Source organism: Oratosquilla oratoria, unplaced genomic scaffold, assembly GCF_046742065.1.
Source record: "Oratosquilla oratoria isolate Oo_2021 unplaced genomic scaffold, ASM4674206v1 SCAFFOLD61, whole genome shotgun sequence".
NCBI lineage: Eukaryota > Metazoa > Arthropoda > Malacostraca > Stomatopoda > Squillidae > Oratosquilla > Oratosquilla oratoria.
Window position 1 is genome coordinate 863,398 of NW_027467725.1, and position 21,335 is coordinate 884,732.

Below are 21,335 nucleotides of genomic sequence, written 5' to 3' on the forward strand. Positions count from 1 at the left end.
AACTCAACAAGCTGCAGACAATAGAAAACAAGGCATACTGTAACCAACCTAAAAATAATATTCAGAGCACCACACTAAACACCAGCAGCAGCCCTGAGAGTATAGATTGGATCTTCCTCAGTATTCATCAGACATGCAAAACAAGCTCTCAAACGCAGGACACATCATTGGAGAAGGGGTGAACATCTGGTCAATCTCATTTTCAATGCCTATATGAAAGACAAGGAAATTACTAAGCCAAACAACTACGATCGTACTTGTAAAGGCTAAACCTAGAGGGTCTCAAAACGACAAAAAAAAAGAAACGATATTGACACACATATGGAAAGCTGAACTGGCAAAGTAAACCCTCCTTATCGCGCTACAGGCGATAGGAAAAAATGGAAGAAGAAATTTATAATAATAACCTAGACTCTGCCATTATATTCCACGCCAGGACAAAGAAAGTGGGTGCAAACATTATTCAAGATTTTAAGAAAAAAAAACTTGATGCTGAGAAATACAAAGACGGGCATTTAGACGGCCAAACAGTTTGACAAACCCGGTTTGTCAAACAAGTGTTTGAAGTGATGTTTGACCGTGTGAATAGGGTATTTGGTTGTCAAACACGTTCGACAAACGTGTTTGACGACCAAATACCCCATTCACACGGTCAAACATCACTTCAAACACTTGCCTGACAAACCGGGTTGGTCGAACTGTTCGACCGTGTAAATGGCCCTTAATAGAACTAGGTAAATTGGAGAAACCGGCACACCAACCAAAACACAAGCTCCCTATGCGGTCAGAGCGAAGAAAACCTCGAGCATTTCTTACTATAGTGCAACGAGATATCATCGATCAGCGCTCGAAACAAACTGCTCGAACAACCCTACCCGGTAAACAAAAACGAGATCCTAAAACTGGTTTCGTTCGATGTTAAGGCAGAAAACCTGGAAAAGAACCGACAAACAATACATAATCCGGAAATACAAAGCAACCAAAGTCCTAAAAAAAAAAAAGCGTAGACTCATAGGTGACTTGATACAGCTCTTTAATCTAAAGGGAATTGACATCAAAAGTGACCAAATTTAAACATTGATGATTGAATGAGGATCCGACAAGAAATAATGGTCTCAAAATTTCAGGAAAAAGATTTAATTTGGAAGTGGGTCGAAACAACTTCGCCAACCGTGTATTTAATGAATGGAATAAACTTCCTGCAGAGGCAGTGCAATGTAGTTCAGTTTGAAGCTTAAATATTCGTTTAGATATACACCTAAGCAAAATGCTCTAATGACTAATGCTAATGCCTGCCATTTGTTTTATATTATTTATTTTTTTGTTATTATTTGTCTGTTTATTATTATTTGATTGATTACCATTTATTATTAATCTGTATTATTATTTACAATTTACCAGTTTATTATTTACCTACCTTTACCTTTGTCTACCTTTGTCCGATTTCATCTTGACCGATTCAGCTAACGTGGACGTCCGCTGTACTCAGGCAGCTCCTCCTCTCTGAGTCACAGGTCAGTGATTGGAGGGAGTTGTTTTTGGAGCTGGTGTATCCCAGTGTAGGTGGTTGGTCCATAATTGTGGCCAGCCATTTATCCAGTTTGTTTTTGAAACTCTCTGGTGAAGTGCCTGTCTGGTTTCGCAATTTCTGTGGGACAGAGTTGAAGAGGCGCACCCCAATATAGGTGAAGCTATGGTGTACTATGTTCTTCACCCTTTGTGATGTCCCCTCAGTTCTCCTCACATAGCACAGGCGACCTCTTCTTGGGTGGTAGTTCACCTTCAGGCCCACATTTGGTACCAGATGCTCCAGAATCTTCCAGACGTATATTATTATATATCTTTCGCGTCTTCGCTGGAGAGAGTAGAGTCCCAGCTGTTGCAGTCTTTCCCAGTAGTTGTACTGTTGCAATCCCTCAATCTTATTTGTGAAAGTACGCTGGACAGCTTCAAGTTTGATTATGTCTCCTGTCTTGAAGGGAGACCAGAGTTGGCAACAGTACTCAAGTTTTGGGAGTACTAATGCTTTCCAGAGCGTTAGCATACATGTTTTGTTTCTAGTCTGGAATGTCCGGAGTATCCAGCCTGAGAGTTTCCTGGCGGTGTCAGAGATCTCATTAATGTGGTGAGAGAAGGTCATGTCGCTGCTCATATGTACCCCAAGGTCTTTGACGTGGGCTTTCCCTGGTATGATTTGGGAGTCGACTTTGTAGTTTGTTGTGCTTTTCAATTCTTGTACGGAGCCATATTGTAGCAGCTCAAACTTGTCTCCGTTCAGTGTCATGTTGTTTTTTGCCCAGGTTAATATCCTGCTTAGGTCTTCCTGTAGCAGCGTGGCATCTTCCTCTGTCTGGATCTCCATGGCTATCCTGGTGTCATCAGCAAAGGACGTAGTATGAGAGTGTTTTAGGTCTTTGTCGATGTCCTCTATGGTCACCAAAAATAACAGTGGGCCCAAGACGGAGCCCTGAGGAACGCCACTTATTACATTACTGGGCTTAGATAGCATTCCTTTGACGGTTACTTGTTGTAATCGGTTTGCGAGGAAACTGTGTAGCCACTTTCCTAGTTTCCCGCAGATGCCGTGTTTTTTCAGTTTGTGGAGGACAATACCATGGTCTACCTTGTCAAAGGCTTTAGCGAAGTCCAGGTAGATTACATCGGTATTACTGCTTTATTGGATGTTCTCTAGTATGGTCTCATAGTGTAGTAACAACTGAGAGAGGCAGGAGCGACCCTTTCTAAAACCATGTTGGCCATCATTGAAGGCATTTATGGATTCCATGTATGTTACCATTTTGTCACGTATAATTTTTTCAATAATTTTGATGAGGTGAGATGTTAGTGTTACAGGTCTGTAGTTTTTGGCAAGGCCTTTACTACCTCCTTTGTGGATGGGTGTTACAATTCCCAGCTTTAGGGCAGGTGGTATGGTACCAGAACTCAGAGATTTGGACCACAATAGCTGGAGAGGCTTTGCCAGTTCTTCTTTACAGTTTTTAAGTAATAGAGCATGGAAGCCATCTGGTCCTGCCGCTGAGTTTGGCCTTATGCTGCCAGTAGCTTTGATTATGTCCCCGGTCGTCACCACTATGTTGGATAGGAAGTTTGATCCAGTTCTAGATTAATTTTACCGATGTATTTATTTTATTTATTATATAATTTTTATTTATTTACTTTTTTTTTTTCATCCAACGCAGTTATGGACCAAAAGGTCTCGTGTTGGCATGCTCCTTTGTAAACTTTTGAAGCAAAACCCAAAACGGACTAGGGGTGCTGAAGCCAAGGCATTCACCCCACTACGACTACTACCGTGTACTAGGAAGAAAAGACAAGACTGGGGTGGGGAGGCCAAAACTCTTCGGTACAGCAGTACTCAGTAATAGTCAACTGCATGTAAGAGAGTTCATAGATGGGCATATGAATTTTCAGATTCCACCATGAGACAGGGGCTGTTTATTTTTTAATTGCATGTGAGTGCATCATGGGTTGAAGGTAGTTGCATTAAATTCTACTTTCAGGATACAGGCAATATTGTTTTGTCAAGTTGCCAAATAGTTTCAGTATATCAAAGGTAGTTTCATTGGTTTTCACTCAATTTCCAATTTATCAAATGTATTTTAAATTTAAACTAACCCAATCTAATGTTAACTGGCTTATCCTAGCTGAGGCAGGACTAAACCTGCCAGAAAGGGGTCTCACTAATTGCCGAACAAACCGAACAAAACCGATAAAAGCTGAACAAACCAACAAAACCCAAACAAGGATGGTTTTTGCTCAAATGCACACTTCTATATATATATGGTTGCATTATTTGAACTATTTTCTTTAAAATGTGTGATTTCCATGTAATATGATCAAAGAGAAGTTACGTTTTCATCCTCTGCAAAATTACCGACCCCAGCTACGATTCGTCCAGCCCGCCGTCTATGATCACTGGTGGTATGGATCAAACTACACTCTTTTAAGTTACTGTTGTGTTATTAGTGTAATAGACTGCATATTGTTGAATTATTTCAACTATTTTCTTTAAAATGTGTGATTTTCATGCCAAACACAGTAAAAACATGCCAAAAATGCAAATTTTGGCATTTAAAACACCAATCTGGCAACCCTGACGCTCAGTGATGATCTGTACTTGCAGAATAGCGGTAAATTTGTAACCACCAGTCGGTAACTTTGCAGAAGCTAAAAACAACTTCTCTTTGGTCAAATTATATGAAAATCACACATTTTAAAGAAAAAGAGTTGAAATAATTCAACTATATGTAGTCTATTACACTAATAACACAATAGTAAGAAACTTAATAGAGTGAAGCTTGATCCATACCACCAATGATCATTGAGGACGGACTGGACGAATCGTGGCTGGGGTTGGTAATTTTGCAGAGGATAAAAACGTAACTTCTCTTTGATCATATTACATGGAAATCACACATTTTAAAGAAAATAGTTCAAATAATGCAACCATATGTATATAGAAGTGTGCATTTGAGCAAAAACTGTCCTTGTTTGGGTTTTGTTGGTTTGTTCGGCTTTTATCGGTTTTGTTCGGCAATTAGTGAGACTGCCAGAAAGAATATCTCAATCACAACTCAAAGGGAATTTGTCCAGGGTTGAAAGGTGGTGTCCCAGGTAGTGGTTGTTGACAAGGTCAACTGCACAGACTGTTACAGAGGCTATATCTGATCTGATTATTGGAGCCAACCTAACCAAGCCCATTTAATCCAATCCAATCCACTAAACCAAACTCTCTAAGCTTAACCCACTTGATCTGACCTAATGTACGGTAACATGACCTAAACTAACTTAACCCAACTCACCTAACCTGTTGAAATTTAACCCAACAAACCTATCATAACAGGTCTATGCTTTGCCTTTGTACCTATTAAAAAAAAAAAAAAAAAAAAATCCAAGATTGTGCACCTAAATTGGTCTAGCAGAAGAAAGCATTAATCACACTATATAAAGACTTCATGAACCTCTTGACTATGCCTCTACAACATGGTTCCTAACAATCAAGAAACAGACATCCTACAAATATAGCAAAACTTTAAGAATGCACTAAAACCACCCCACTAGAATATCTACATAGAAAAACAAAAATCCTTTCCATAGGACGACACATGAAAATGGGGACCTTATACCTCACAAGGACCCCTCGCCCATCTTTCCCACTGCATAAGCACAACCAATTTTGGGGAAAAATAAATAAATAAATTTTTAGAAGTGCACACCTATGTGATATAGCAATAGAAAATCAAATAATAATTTTGTAAATTACAATACATCAACATATACATTATTCTTGGCAGAAATCAATAACAGAAAAAGTTGCTAAAAGCTATACACAAACTTAGCCACTTCAAAAGCTTGAGACGCCGTCTTTGTTTTGATAGATGCAGAGGTCAAAGAAATTAAAGTATGATAGATTTATGTATTCTAACCCAACCTAACCTGCATTTAATAGTACAGTACCTGTAATTCTAGAGGTTATCGTCTTCAACCTCTGAATCTTATCAAATCAAAGATGGTGTCTAAAGGAGTCGACACAACTTCGTTCATTTGTGCATAGCCTTTAGCATTGTTTTCTGTTATTGATTTCCTCCAAGAAAAAAATTCATTACGTTGATGTGCTGTGTCTTGTAACACTGTTTCTGACCCAGGGCAGTGGACAAAATTCAGGGATGACCTGTCATCCAGGAGGTGCCAAGATAAGTGAGGGTAGAGAGGAGTGGAGTATGTAGGGGATGGAATGGGTGGGAGTGGTTTCTATGCCTTTGTTTTTTGGCTACCTTCCATGTAAGGGGGAAAAAGCCTTTGGTGTATATATATGATATCTAATTTTTTAATGCTATATATTGTAGATGTGCACTTCTAAAAAAAAATAAAAAATAAAATCTGACATCACTATTAATCCCATTGTCCAAGTCGTTTATGTACATAATGAACAATAAGGGAAAGGGAGGAGTGGAGGTGGAGGTAGAAAGTAGATTGAGAGAAGCAAGTAAATGCCTTGGGGGATTAAAAAGTGTAACGAGAAATAGACATTTGGGAATGGATGCCAAGAGGAGATTATGTATTTACCTAGTTGTATTTTGCGGGAAGGGGAGCTATGCTCGTGATGTCCCGCGTGATGTGAAGGAGTGATTGTGCCGACAACACTGTATGGGGCAAAAACATGGAACATAAGAGAGGAGTAGTTTGAATGTGTTTGAGATAAGGTACCTGAGAAGTATGATAGCAGTTACTAGGCTGGATAGAGTGAGAAACAAGGTGAGGAGGAAAACGGGTGGAAAGAGAGTTGGGAGATAGGGTTGATGAAAGAGTATTGGGATCGTTTGGACACATGGAAAGAATGAGTGGAGAAAGGTTAGTAAAAGAGGTGTGGAAAGCAGAGGTAGGAGTGAACATGAGGGGGCAACCAAGGATGAGATGGATGGATGGGGTAAAAGGGGCATTGAGAAAGGGGAATGTCTGTTGAGGAAGGAAGGGGGAAGACAAGATAGGGGTGAATGGAGAATGGTTGTGTATGGATGATGTGATGCATGAAAGAGAGTGGGGGGGTGAGGTAGTATATGTGAAAAATAATTTCACGAGCCCAAAGGGATTTCTCCATCTTCTCTTTTTCTGCATGAGGGGACGGAGAGTGGGGTTGCTAATTTAATGAAGCGGTCTTGCTGTGGATGTGCTGTGTCTTGTAATGTTGCCTCTGACCCAGGGCAATGGGTGAAATGCAGGGATGACCCTTCATCCAGGAGGAGCCAAGATAAGAGGGAGGGAGGGGGGTGAATGGGAGTGGAGTATGTTGGAAATGGAATGGGTGGGAGTGGATTTTATGCCTTTGTTTTTTTTGGCTACTTCCCTTGTAAGGGGGAAAAAGCCTTTGGTATATGTACTATATATTACAAAGGAGGACCCCAAAACATCAGAAATAGGATGGGGACAGATCAACATATGTTGGAAGCTTAGTGTTAAAGATGTGGAAATCTAGATTATTGACAGTGTTGGTTTTGTTGGTAGATTCCTTAACTGTTTTTACATTTGGCAGATAGGGTTGATGAAAGAGTATTAGGATGGTTTGGACACATGGAAAGAATAAGTGAAGAAAGACTAGTAAAAGAGGTGTGGAAGGCAGATGTGGAGAGAGTGAACATGAAGGGACATCCTAGGATGAGGTGGATGGATGGGGTGAAGGGGGCTTTGGGGAAGAGGGGAATGTCTGTTAAGGAAGGATGGGAGAGGACAGAAGATAGGGGTAAATGGAGAATGGTTGTTTATGGGTGATGTGATTGCATGAGGTGGAATGGGTGGGGGGGTGAGGTATATGTGTGAGCAATTTTTGAAGCAGCCCGAAAGGATTTCTCCCCGTCTTCTCCTTTATGCATGGGGGGATGAAGAGGGGGGGTCGCCGATTTAATGAAGCGGCCTTGCTGTGGATGTGCTGTGTCTTGCAACACTGCTTCTGACCCAGGCCAGTGGACAAGGTGCAGGGATGACCCATCATCCAGGAGGTGCTTAGATGAGAGGGGTGTGGAGTGTATTTAGGGATGAAATGGGTGAGAATGATTTTATGCCTTTTCCTTTTTGGCTACCTCCCTTGTAAGGGGGAAAAAGCCTTGGTATTTATATGTATGTGTATAATTTATTAAATTTTCTCACAGCTATTCAATAGATTCAATGTTTAACATTGGTGAACAATTGCATGTGAATAGCAATGTTGACTACTCCCACATCACAATTCTGAAGATTCCTTACAATACCAAAGCTATTTTTGAAGTGTAGATGATTTATTCAAAGTTTTTGTTGCCGAAATTCAAGTTATAGCAAAACTATTTCGTGGGAATGGCCAGCATTTTTTTTTTTTTTTTTATACCCTACTTGAAGTTTTACAAGTGTCTTATTGTGCTTTTTTTTTTACCCTACTTGAAGTTTTGAAAGTGTCTCATTGTGCATTCTAACCTTTAACAGCTTTTCCCTGATCTTATATATCTGCAAATCCTCCCATAGTACCTTCCTATCTATCCTGTCATAAAACCTTATCTAAATCCCTTAAGGCCCAAAAAAACATCTTTCCCTTTTGCTATAGCTTTCTCACATATGTTACTACAAAAATCTGATCCATGCAAGCCCTATCTTTCCTAAACCTTCTCCTAATCCTGTTAGTTAAAACCCTCCCAACTATACTCAACAAATTGATCCCTCTGAAATTACTACACTCACATTTGTTCCCTTTTCCCTTGTAAAGCGGAACTATACAGGCACTCCTCCAATCTTCCATCATTCTACCCTCCCTTAGATACACATTAAATAACCTCACCAGCCAGTCCATTATTACTGTAGCTCCCTTCCACAGACACTCCATATGACACCCATCTAACCCAGATGCCTTACCTGCTCTCATCATTTTCAAAAATACTTGCACCTCATCTTTTCTCATTTCTCTTCCATTTTCCTCACCCATCACTGTCATTATCTTAGTGCTTCCCACTGCTACCACCAATCTCTCCCAATCCTCCTCCACATTTGACAGCTCCCTGAAATACACTGCCTATCTTCCCCATACTGCCTAAAGTAGCACCAAAATTATTCTGTCTGATATCTGTCTTACAGGATCAAAAACAGATGCACATTGTTGGTGTTGCAGTCGTGTGTATATAGATGATATTGCTCTACTAGCAGAGACAGACAAGTGCTTGCAGAAGATGGTGAGTTTGGTATGCTTACAGAGAACATTGAAAGTTAATATATCTAAGAATAAGGTGATGGGTGTTTAAGAGTGGCATGCATAAAGTTGATATATAGTTGAATGGGAAAAATGAAATCCGCAGTTTTAGGTATGTGGGAATAGGTGCACATGGAATTTAAGGAATAGAGTGATGCATAGGAGAAGGTAGGCAGTGCCTTGAGAACTGTATGAAGAAATAATAAGATGTCAGCAATAAACTACTCTATCATTGAGAATTCCCATTTGGGAATGGATGCGAAGAGGAGACTGTATGAAGGAGTGATTGTGCCAACAGCACTGTATGGGGCAGAAACGTGGAACATAAGAGAAGAAGAGAGAAGGAGTTTGAATGTGTTTGAGATGAGGTGTCTGAGAAGTATGGTGGGGGTTACTAGGCTAGATAGAGTGAGAAATGAGGAGGTGAGGAGGAGAACAGGGGTGAAAAAGGATTTGGGAGAGAGTGTTGATGAAAGAATATTAGGATGGTTTGGACACATGGAAAGAATGAGTGAAGAAAGACTAGTAAAAGAGGTATATAATGGAAGGCAGATGTGGAGGGAGTGAACATGAGGGGACGTCCTAGGATGAGGTGGATGGATGGGGTGAAGGGGGCTTTGGGGAAGAGGGGAATGTCTGTTGAGGAAGGAAGGGAGAGGACGGAAGACAGGTGAGTGGAGAATGGTTGTATATGGATGATGTTGTGAATGCATGAGGAGGAATAGGCGGGGGGGTGGGGGGTGGGGTAGTATGTGTGAGTAAATTTTGACACAGCCCGAAGGGATTTCTCCCCGTCCTCTCCTTATATGCAAAGGGGGACGGAGAGGGGGGGTCGCCGATTAAATGAAGCGGCCTTGCTGTGGATGTACTGTGTCTTGCGACACTGCTTCTGACCCAGGGCGGTGGGCAGGGTTCAGGGATGACCCGTCATCCAGGAGGTGCTCAGATGAGAGGAAGGGTGGGAGGGGTGTGGAGTGTATTTAGGGATGAAATGGGTGGGAGTGTTTTTATGCCTTTCCTTTTGTGGCTACCTCCCTTGGAAGGGGGAAAAAGCCTTGGTATATGTATGTATGTATGTATCATTGAGAATATTATTACACTGAAGAAGTGGAGTTATAGAAGTGGTAAGTAGAGTTGAAGGAGGGTAGCAGAACAGAGGGATAGAAGTTAAAAGTGGTCAGCATTTTTTTTGTTTGATTGGAGATTACTATCCAAGCACAAAAGAATGCAGAGTGACTTGATCCAAAAGGATCAAAGGACTTAAAGGGACTTACTCCCTAAACTACTGACTGTATAAAACATAGTTAGTACCCCATACAGGGTTACAAATATAACAAGGGTCTGATATGATAGGCTTTGTGAAAGGATGGATACTGATGAGAATAAGATTATAATAGGGCAACCTGTATTTACATAATTGTAGTATACAGGAATGGAGCAGCGTTCATTGGGTTCTGTCTCTTATTCTCTTATCTTTTGTCATACCTAACCTCAAATTCATGTACAGTTCCAACTTCATCTATATCCTTGATTTCCAGTTATCATATTTAGATTTTAATTCATATATTGTGCAAGGTAGGGCTACACCAGCTGCACTGTTCCAAGTATTTACGCATCTACATGGATGATGATAATGATTTGGTTTAACATTGCAAACTCCCCCACCCCCACCCCCCATCAGGAGGTTAGGACAGTGGCCTTTACAGATGATTTTGTAGCATGGAATTTAATGAACCATGCCCTTGATTCCACTTCACTGGTGGCAGGCTTCAAACTGCCATCCCCTCAACCATTGCCACAAGTAACAATGCCCTAATTCACTGTATTTCTTCACATACTTTAGACATGTGGTCTCTCTTAATTTGCTCCCATGACCTCTTAAAGCCCTCCCGTCTTTAATCAGGAGGTCCCTTCTATCAATACAATATATCCCCTTTAGTGACCTGAATACTGTAATCATATCACCTCTTTCTCTTTGATCCTTCAAAGTTGGCAAACACAGTGCTTTCAGTCTCTCCTCATATGGACAGTGGCGGCACCAGGGGGGGGCTTTAGCCCCACCAAAAAAGTGGCCAGCCCCCCCAACTGAAATGAGCAAATTTAAAATTTAAAACACTCATTGAAATAATTTTATTAAGTGGAATTTTTAATTGCCAGGGCTAAAGATTTGTCAGCCATCAGTGTTAGCCCAACCATTAACCCCCTCCCCTTCTGAAATGAGGATAATATATGTGTATTATCATATTACTATTAGCCCCCCAAAAAATTTGCTCAGCCCCCCCTTAGCCTCCCCAACTAAAAATTCCTGGCGCCGCCGCAGCATATGGTTTATCTGCCAGGGCAGGGACCAGTTTGGTTGATGCTCTTTGTATTCACTTGATTTTGCTTATATCCACTCAGTGTGGAGACCATCCTGCTGATACATAAGTGTTGGATGGATCAGGATTTCAATGAGGTTTTTTTTTTTTGTTTTTTTTTTTTTTCCCCATCATCTCACCCATATAGTGAAACACCACTTTAACCACTTCAGTTCAAGTCAAATTCTCACATGGAGCATCACCTGTCATATGTACAATTTATCACACTACTCACAGTATAAAATATAAAGTCACTGTTGTATTACTCATTCTCTTTTACTCTGAGTATTAATAAACACAGAAAATGTAATCAAACCAGTTCACAGAATCCAGGGGTAACTCATGTACAACTACAAAAAATATAATCAAGACGCTGATGCTGGCATCCTCATGTACCCACTTGCATGTCATGACACCTACGTAGGCACCATTGTACCGAATTGGTTAATTTTCTGCAACAGCCCATGTGTTTCTCCTACAATCCTGATACATCTGTCAGGTGACAGGTTGTCTTTTATCAAGACTCCCAAATCTTTCTCCTATTTTGCTTTTGTAATGGGTTCACTTTCCAAGGAATATGATTTAACCTCTTCCATATGGTGATGCCTACATAAGTGTCATGAGGCATGAGTATATGAGGATGCTGGTGTCAGCATCTTGATTATATTTATTTTGTAGTTTTATCTGAGTGACACCCATATTCTGTGAATTGGCCTGATCTTATTTTCTGTGGTTATAAATACATGGATGGGGTGGTGCAAGAGGTAAATGCAAGGGTAGTGGGTCAGGGAATGGAGATGGTTAAGAAAAAATAGAGAAAAGTGGGAGATAACCCAGTTGTTGTTTGCTGATGACATTGCACTTGTAGCAGGATCAGAGGAGGGATTGAGGAAGTTAGTGACAAAGTTTGAGAAGGTGTAGAAAAGAAGGAAGTTGAAGATAAATGTGGGTGAAAATAAGGTGATGAGATGTACAAGGGGAGAGAATGGCAGCAGACTGGAAGTGATTATTAAGGGAGAGAGACTGGAGGAAGTGGATAGTTTTAGATACTTAGGTGCAAATGTGGCAGAAAAGGGAGGAGTGAGGGTGGAGGTAGAATGTAGATTAAGAGAAGCGAGTAAATGCCTTGGTGGATTAAAAAGTGTAATGAGAAATAGACATTTGAGAATGGATGCTAAGAGGAGATTGTATGAAGGAGTGATTGTGCCGACAGCACTGTACGGGGCAGAACCATAGAATATAAGAAAGGAAGAGAGGAGGAGTTTGAATGTGTTTAAGATGAGGTGGCTGAGAAGTATGATAGGGGTTACTAGACTGGATAGAGCGAGAAATGAGGTGGTGAGGAGGAGAATGGGTGGAAAAAGAGTTGGGAGATAGGGTTGATGAAAGAGTATTGAGATGATTTGGACACATGGAAAGAATGACTGAAGAAAGACTAATAAAAGAGTTGTGGAAGGAGTGAACATGAGGGGTGACCTAGGATGAGATGGATGGATGGGGTAAAAGGGACTTTGGGGAAGAGGGGAATGTCTGTTGAGGAAGGACACGAGAGGACAGGAGATAGGGGTGAATGGAGAATGGTTGTATATGGATGATCCTGTGATGCATGAGGGGGAGTGAGTGGGGGAGGGGAGAGGGAGTATGTGTGAGAAATAAATTGATGCAGCCTGAAGGGATTTCTCCCCATCTTCTTTTCTGCATGAGGGGATGGAGAGGGGGGTCGCTGATTTAATGAAGTGGCCTTGCTGTGGATGTGCTGTGTCTTGCAGCACTGCTTCTGACCCAGTGTAGTTGGCAAGATGCAGGGATGACCCATCATCCAGGAGGTGCCAAGATAAGAGGGAGGGATGAGGATGGAGGGGGGTGAAGTATGTTGGAGATGGAATGGGTGGGAGTGGTTTTTATGCCTTTGTTTCTTGGCTACCTCCCTTGTAAGAAGGAAAAGGCCTTTGGTATATGTATGTAAAAATATTCAGAGTAAAAGAGAATGAGTAATACAGCTGTAACTTTATATAATGTGAGTAATGTGATGCATCATCATACATCAGGCAGCTGATGCTGCCCACGAGAATTTGACTTGTATTGAAGAGGTTAAGGATGGTCTTTTGCTACTATTGCCCATTTCCAGTACATTACATTTTTTGGTATTGAAATTCATTTCTCATTCTTGGCTCCATGCAAAAATAATGTCTAGATCTTTTTCCAGTAGTCTGCCATCTTCCTCATTTATTCTTCTTCTCATGAATTTTGCATCATCTGCAAACATGTTGGCATAGCTTGTTGTTCCTTCCATCATGTCATTGACAAAGACAGAACATTGGTGCAAGCACTGAACCTTGTGGAACTCTGCTCATTACTGCTCTCCATCTTATATCTTATCCTTTAACACTGTCCTCATGTATCCTTCCTTCAAATAAACCTTCATCCATTCTAATAGTGTGCCTCTCATTTCTCGAACATGTTCCAATTTCCACATAAGTCAAATGTGAAGTATTTTGTTAAATGCCTTCTCTAGGTAGTTGTGTCATGTTAGGAGGACAGATGAGAGTAGATTTCCTTGAAGGATTCATGAATTGATTGGTACTGGGAGGAATGCAAGGCATAGACCAAGTAAAAGGTGGTTGGAAAAAGTGAATTAAGCCACAAAGGATGAAAATGAAAACGTGCATGAGTGACAGAGTAAGGAGAAGAGACCTGTGAGAGGGATGCACCAAAATGAACTGTAGTACTGCGGGGGAAATAATAGGGTGCAATTTTCTTATGGTTAAAGCAAAAAGGAATGAAAGGGATATGTGAGATAGAAATAAAGAATTAATATTATTATTTTATTATCATTATTATTATTATTGTTATTATTATTATTAAAATTATTATTATTTCACATTCTCTATCTATATATATATATATATTATTTCACTTAGTAGGAAATGGTATACAGGTTGAGAAAAAAAAAGTAAAGAGCATGTGAAGAAGAAAGAAAATGGATTTAAAGGAGTTGGATATGTTGTAAAAAATTTCCAATTTTTCAGATGCACAGTTTTTTAAGAGGATGTGCAATCACTGTATGGCAATATATTTTGCTGTATGCCCTGAGTGCATGGTATATCATTAAAGAAAATTTCACGCAACACAAAAAACCAACAGGTATGATGTCAGCTGTTATGATACTGATTTTGATGTGTGTGTGTATATATAAAGGGTGCAGCAAAATTATGGCAACTCATTCATTTGCATATAATTTTATTGAAACAAAGAAATTTCAAAGAACGACAACAAATAACATTAATATGGACCTTTGGCACTATCATATTCAAGCGGTTTCAAAGTGGCCTCCTTTGGCGGCGATACAAAGCCTCAAACGCTTCTTGAAATTTTCGGCGATGGGCCGCAGCTCCTCCGGCGTGATTCTGTCCCACTCCCGGCGCAACGATTGCTTCAGCGACTCCAAACTTTTGTGGGGCTTAGCACAGGCCCTGGCCTCCAAAATCGACCATACGCTGTAGTCCATCGGGTTTAGATCCGGAGAGTACAGCGGCCATTCCGCAGATGTGATGAAACCCGGAAAATGGGCTTTGCACCACTCCTGAGTCGTTTTCGCCCTGTGGGCCGGAGCGGAATCCTGCTGGAACGTCCATTCCGCATCGCCAAAGTGCTGCTGGGTCCACGGAAGTACCACGGCCTCGAGGATGTCGCGTCGGTACACGTCCTTGTCGATTTTGACCCCCTGTTCCACGAAAACCAGGGGTATCTTGCCGCTCGCGCAAATTCCGCCCCATACCATGACGAACTGCGGATTTTGGTGCTGTTCGATGATGGCCGAGGTGCCGGGAGCCTCTGCGGACCAGCTCCTGTCGTTTTGGCGGTTGTGTGCTTGTTCCACGGTGAACAGCTTCTCATCCGTGAAGACGATCCGCTCCCACTGCTGACCTGCAGCCCGGCGAATGAGCTGGCGACATCGTTGCAGCCGTACGTGCTTGTTTTCGTCCGTCAGGAGCTGAGCTTTTTGGATCTTGTAGGGCTTGAGTTCGAGCTCCTGTTTCGCCATTCGTCGCACTGATCGGTCGCTGATGCCAGTTTCACGGGCGATTTTCCTCATGGAGACCCTCGAATTTCGCTGGACTCGCTTCTTGATGATCTGCCTGTTCCTGGGAGTGTTGACGGTGCGTTTTCTTCCTCTTCCTGGACGGTCGCCTTCATGACCAAGCTCCTTGAACCGCTTGACTGCTTTTGAAATGACATCTTTACGAACACCGAGCAAACGAACAATGTCACATTGATGTTTTCCTTGACGATGCAGCTCCAAAATTGCGTTACGTTTGTTTGCCATTCTGAAAAAAAATAGGAATTAAGCGTTACAAACTTGAGATAAACATAACTAGCACAAAAAAGTACGGAGAATTCAGTATAACAAAAATTATTTGGCAGCAATAAAATATGTTCGCGGTAGGACAAATTTAATTTGGTTGCCATAATTCTGCCGCACCCGATATATATATATACACACACATGTACATACATATACCAATAGCTTTTCCCCCATACAAGGGAGGTAGCCAAAGTCAAAAGCACAAATCCATTCCATATAAATATATATATATTTGTATGTATTTACCTAGTTGTATCTTACAGGAAGGGGAGCTAAGCTTGTGGTGTCCCATCTCTGTGTCTCGCCACATCTAATTTGCTCTTAAATTTTTGTATGGTTTTTGCATACACTATTGTTTTGTCTAATATGGTCCATACATCCACCACGTTTTTACTTTGATCTTTATACCAGTGCTAGTCGATAATTCAGCGGAAATAAAAAAGAGGTGTTTCACTGGTTTTATTTTGATTTTGGGCTTCCCAACATCGGCAGGCCCGTAACCCAGTGAATGAAAAAAAAAGTCTGGCCTGAAGGGCTCCATCCCTATCCCCTGCCCACTGCCTGGGTCAGAGGCAATGCAGCATGACACAGCACCTCTACAGCAGGACCCAATGGCCAAAGCTGGTTTATCCCTGCTGCTTAACCCCTTCTTGATTATATTTATTTTGTAGTTGTAGCTGAGTGACCCCCATGTTCTGTGAACTGGCCTGATCATATTTTTTGTGGTTATTAACATTCAGAGTGAAATAAAACGAGTTAAACAGCTGTAACTTTATAATGTGAGTATTGTGATGCATCATCATACATCAGACAGCTAATGCTGCCTGCGAGAATTTGACTCGTATTGAAGGGGTTAATTACAAGGTGACTCTCCTTCCTCATCCTTTCATAAATAATTAGAGAAAACCTTGTCAGGCCATGTCAGTTTATCATCCAGTCATTTCCCTGCTCAACAGACTCCCCTTTGACCCAAGGCCTCCTTCACCATGTCCATCTATCCCATTCTTGGTCTTCCAAATAAGTTTACTCCATCCACCTCCTCCTTCCACACTCATTTTGATAGTAGTTCTTCATTCAAATATCCCATACTGTACACCCATATCATTCCTGCATTGACTGCAAATTAACATGCAGTCAATACCATAGTAAGGAATACTATCAGACCTCACCCAACACAACTTCACTGTGCATGAAATTTTATGTTTACATATGTAAAATATCCCAGCATTTGCAGAACATGACCATGATTCATGATTTGAATAGCCCGCCAGGTTGTGTTGTGTGCCAGTGTCTAGAGCAGTGGTTCCCAACCAGTGTGCCGTGGCACCAAAGGGTGCCATGAAATCAACTGGGGGTGCCGCCAAAATTCAGGGCAAAAATAATTTTCATATAACCAACTATCTGTCATCCGTTTTTGTTCATTAAAGCAGCATCAGTGTAAAGATGAGTATTTTCATATTATCCAGGGACAAAATTTTGTTACACTGATGTTGAATCAACAAAATACTGACAAACTAGAATTTAGATTTTCTAATAAGGGTGCCAGGGACTTCTGAAAGGCTTGGCAAGGATGCCTCAAGCCAGAAAAGGTTGGGAACCACTGGTCTAGAGAGTGTCTGGGAACCTAACCTATTTTTTCTCATAAGACCTGTCATTCACCCAACATGAATTTCATCCTGCACAACGGGCTAAGGAACCTAACACTCATGTTGGGTGAGGTCTGACTGTATATACATTGCAAGATTACTTTGTTTTGCGGTTATGAAAAAAAAAAGTTCCTGGCTTTAACAAGCATTTTTACTTACTTTCTATTATTCCCAAGGTATTGAGTGTGAGGACCATCATGTTGCCATCATCACTGGGGCAGGGAGGGGCATTGGACTGGAAACAGCTAAACAGTTCCTTCAAAGTGGCATGACTGTTATTTTTGGTAAGAGCTTTAATTTTTTCATAACTGGTGGAAATATTTATTTGGCATGACTATGTAATAGATTCTGTAGATCAGTATAATCCTCCAGCCCCCACCAAAATGTGACACATTTTTCTTATGAACTAACACTTCAGCTGGACAAAGTTTGGAGGCCATGCAGAAGGAGATTGATGGGCTGCGACAGGAGGGCATTACAAGTGGTAAAACTCACTGCCTTCAGCTGGATTTAAAACATCTAGACTCCATTTATCAGTTTGTCAAGGAATTTAGGAGCCTTAATCTGCCTCTCAATATTTTGGTTAACAATGGTACTGTCAGATATATTCATGTTCTTGGTTAGACTCTCATGAATACTATTTACTTCTAGATTAAAGATAAATTTGATCAATTATTACATGTTTTACTACAAATTTAACTTTCCACTATGCAGATTTTCATAAAATCTTATAGTTTTTTAGTTTAGCTTAGAATATTTTTTTCTTTCTTTTTTTCCCAGCTGGTATTATGTTTGCTCAATATGGCAAAACAGAGGAGGGCTTTGAGTTTCACTGGAGTGTCAATTATCTCGGTCACTTTTTGTTGACACACTTGTGTCTTCCCCTGCTGATCAACTCCGGTACTTCAGCAGCTCCTTCTCGTGTTGTCAACTTATCTTCGTGTGTCCATTACACTGGGAGTATTTGTTTTCAAGATATTAACAGTGAGTACGTACACATAGTTGCAAATATGTATTAATAGTAGTACCTTAGTAATGGAAAGAATGATTGAAGAAAATTTCCAAAATGAGTTTTGAAAGCAAAAGTGGATAGAGGGAATTGAAGGGAAGACCAAAAATGGACAGGGTGAAATGTCTATCAAGCAAGGAAGAGAGATTGATGACTAGTTAGTGAGAGGGGAGACCGAGAATGGGATGGATGGATTGGGTGACAGATCTTGGGTCCAGGGAAGAGAGAGGGCAAGAGTGGAGAATGGCGCAGAAACTGACATGGCCCAAAGGGATTTCTTTTTGTCTGCTCTGTAAATTCGATTGACCTCCCCTTCCTCTCTTAAATTCCTTCTGAATCATCTTTTTATTGGAAAACATTGCTGGTTCCATCTTTAGGATAGCGTCAAGAAGGGAAAATAGTGATTTTCATCAAGTGACAACAGTGACTTGAATCAGCACACTGTATTTGCCTAGAAGGCAAAGCCAAATTGAAATAATTGTAAATTGAATAGATAGGAGGAAGCAAAACTCATTCTTTCCATGTGTCCAAACCATCCCAATACTCTTTCATCAACCCTATCTCCCAATTCCCTTTTCACCCCCGTTCTCCTCCTCATTTCTCATTCTATCCAGCCTAGTAACCCCTATCATACTTCTCAGGCACCTCATCTCAAACACATTCAAACTCCTTCTCTCTTCCTCTCTTATGTTCCATGTTTCTGCCCCATACAGTGCTGTCGGCACAATCACTCCTTCACACAATCTCCTCTTAGCATCCATTCCCAAATGTCCATTTCTCATTACACTTATTAGTCCCCCAAGGCATTTCAAAATGTATGTAACTGTAAGATGAATTAGGTTAGACTTAAACTCTAATTATTTTGGTTATTATTTTAACAGGCAATATTATAGCCCCCAGGCTGCTTACTCACAAAGTAAGTTGGCACAGATCATGTTTACACTTTTCCTCAATGCAAAACTTGAAGAGTTGGGACATGTGATCATCAATGCAGTACATCCAGGGATAGTTTGTACTGACTTATTCCAGAATGTGACTTGGATGCAATACTTACCAATACTAGGGAGATGGTTTCTCAAGGTGAGTTGGAATGGTTTGATGGAATTTTAATGTTGGTGTATGTTTGTATGAATTGTGATTTGGTTTAATGATTCAGTTTAACATCATGAGCTCCTCTCAGAGGATGGTGCCTCTTTAGGGAGGACCATTGCCAGCCAGTGTAAGGCTGTGGTTTCCAGTTAGTGAAGCTGAAGGCATAAATTATTGTTTGTTTAGCCTCTAAACATCTACCCCCTAAACTCCACATTATCCATCCACCAAATCAGTTTTCTTCCATAGGTTGTATGTATCAAGTAGGAGCCCATTCATCTACCAAATTCCATGCTATACAGGACCTGAGTGTACATAAATATGTTTGAATATTTGTAGACATATTTTCTGTTCCCACAGTCACCTCAGCAAGGGTCAGACACGGTTGTGCACGTGGCTCTTTCCAGAAGCATTGTAGATGGTGGGAAATACTTTGAAAATTGCCAAGCCACCGTGCCTTCTTCAGCAGCCATGGATCTTCATCTACAAAAGAAGTTGTGGGACCTGTCTTGTCATCAATTAGGAATAACCAATTTTGGATGCATTAAGGATTAGTTACATAAACAGGAAGAATGAAGTTGTAATCTGTGTGGGTTTGATTTAGTATACAATCTGCTTTATTTGTAATGGAGTAAAGGGTATTCGCAAGTTCTCGTTAGACAAGATCTTATCTATATACCAAGGACTTTTCCCCCCTTACAAGGGAGGTAGCTGAGTCAAAAGGCACATACCACTCCCATCTACCACCCTTTCCTCCCTCTCATCTTAGCTCCTCATGGATGACAGGCTTTCCCTGTGCCTGGGTCAGAGCCAATATAGCAAGACCCAATACATCCACAGCAAGGCCAATTCACTTAGTCGGCAACCCCCCCTCTCCTTTCCCTCATGCAGAAAAAGAGAAAATGGGGAGAAATCCCTTCAGGCTGTATCCAAATATTCACATATTACCATTTCCTGTCTTGCATCACAGTACCATCTAAACACAGCTATTCTCCACTCACCCCTATCTCCTGGTTTTGTTGTCCAGCCAAACATTTCATCATTCACACTTGTCATAAGGAATAAATGACACCACAATCCTTAATTCTCCAGCAAAAGGTTGCACCCACTTTTGCCCCATGAAATAGGTGTCCCATGGAAGTATCAATATTCACAGAAGGTAGGTCTTGCAGCCCTCTTTAACTCATCTCCTGCCCATGAAGAGTAAAGCAAGATGATTCAACTCCAGTCCAGGAGTTGATGCCAAGAGTGAGGCAATGAGACTGACAGTATATGTCACTTTCAAGCTTTTTTTCCCAATAAATAAGAATAATTTTATTTTTCCAACTAATAACCTCAATAAGTCAAGCATAAGTACACATGGGAGAGGGTGGTGGATGGAAAGGTGGTAGAGTGTTTATGGACTATAGAGTGGTAACCAGGGGCCATATATACAAAACTTTTTTGTTAGCCTTAACAATCTCTGCTAGCTAACAGAAAACCACTGAAAGTTATACACCAATGCTTAACTAACAAATGTTAGCTAGCAAACAGTTGTTTGTCAAGTCCTGCTAAACAGTGCTGAAGTTAGCAGCTTATGAACATGTAAATACATACATACATATACCAAGGCTTTTTCCCCCTTCCAAGGGAGGTAGCCAAAAAGGGAAAGGCATAAAAACACTCCCACCCATTTCATCCCTAAATACACTCCACACCCCTCCCACCCTTCCTCTCATCTGAGCACCTCCTGGATGACGGGTCATCCCTGCACCCTGCCCACCGCCCTGGGTCAGAAGCAGTGTCGCAAGACACAGTACATCCACAGCAAGGCCGCTTCATTTAATCGGCGACCCCCCCTCTCCGTCCCCCTTTGCATATAAGGCGAGGACGGGGAGAAATCCCTTCGGGCTGCGTCAAAATTTACTCACACATACTACCCCACCCCACCCCCCCGCCCATTCCTCCTCATGCAGTCACAACATCATCCATATACAACCATTCTCCACTCACCTCTGTCTTCCGTCCTCTCCCTTCCTTCCTCAACAGACATTCCCCTCTTCCCCAAAGCCCCCTTCACCCCATCCATCCACCTCATCCTAGGACGTCCCCTCATGTTCACTCCCTCCACATCTGCCTTCCATACCTCTTTTACTAGTCTTTC

General features: G+C 41.2%; 1 protein-coding gene across 6 annotated transcripts; it reads left to right on the plus strand.

Annotated features, from left to right (window-relative positions):
* The first annotated feature begins 763 nt into the window (after positions 1-763).
* Positions 764-20,814, plus strand: LOC143023794 (uncharacterized). Of its 6 annotated transcripts, none has more exons than XM_076182419.1 (9): positions 897-1,015; positions 3,201-3,396; positions 8,614-8,708; positions 14,112-14,226; positions 17,271-17,378; positions 17,513-17,686; positions 17,875-18,082; positions 18,985-19,183; positions 19,553-20,813. In XM_076182419.1, the coding sequence occupies exons 3-9, from the start codon at positions 8,706-8,708 to the stop codon at positions 19,745-19,747; spliced, it is 1,002 nt and encodes a 333-aa protein (XP_076038534.1). In that variant the 5' UTR covers positions 897-1,015; positions 3,201-3,396; positions 8,614-8,705; the 3' UTR covers positions 19,748-20,813. The 6 variants fall into 6 exon arrangements, with proteins under 6 accessions (XP_076038532.1, XP_076038533.1, XP_076038531.1 ...); XM_076182420.1 differs by having other exon boundaries at positions 3,201-3,364; XM_076182417.1 differs by lacking the exons at positions 897-1,015; positions 3,201-3,396 and adding an exon at positions 764-878.
* Positions 20,815-21,335: the final 521 nt, after the last annotated feature.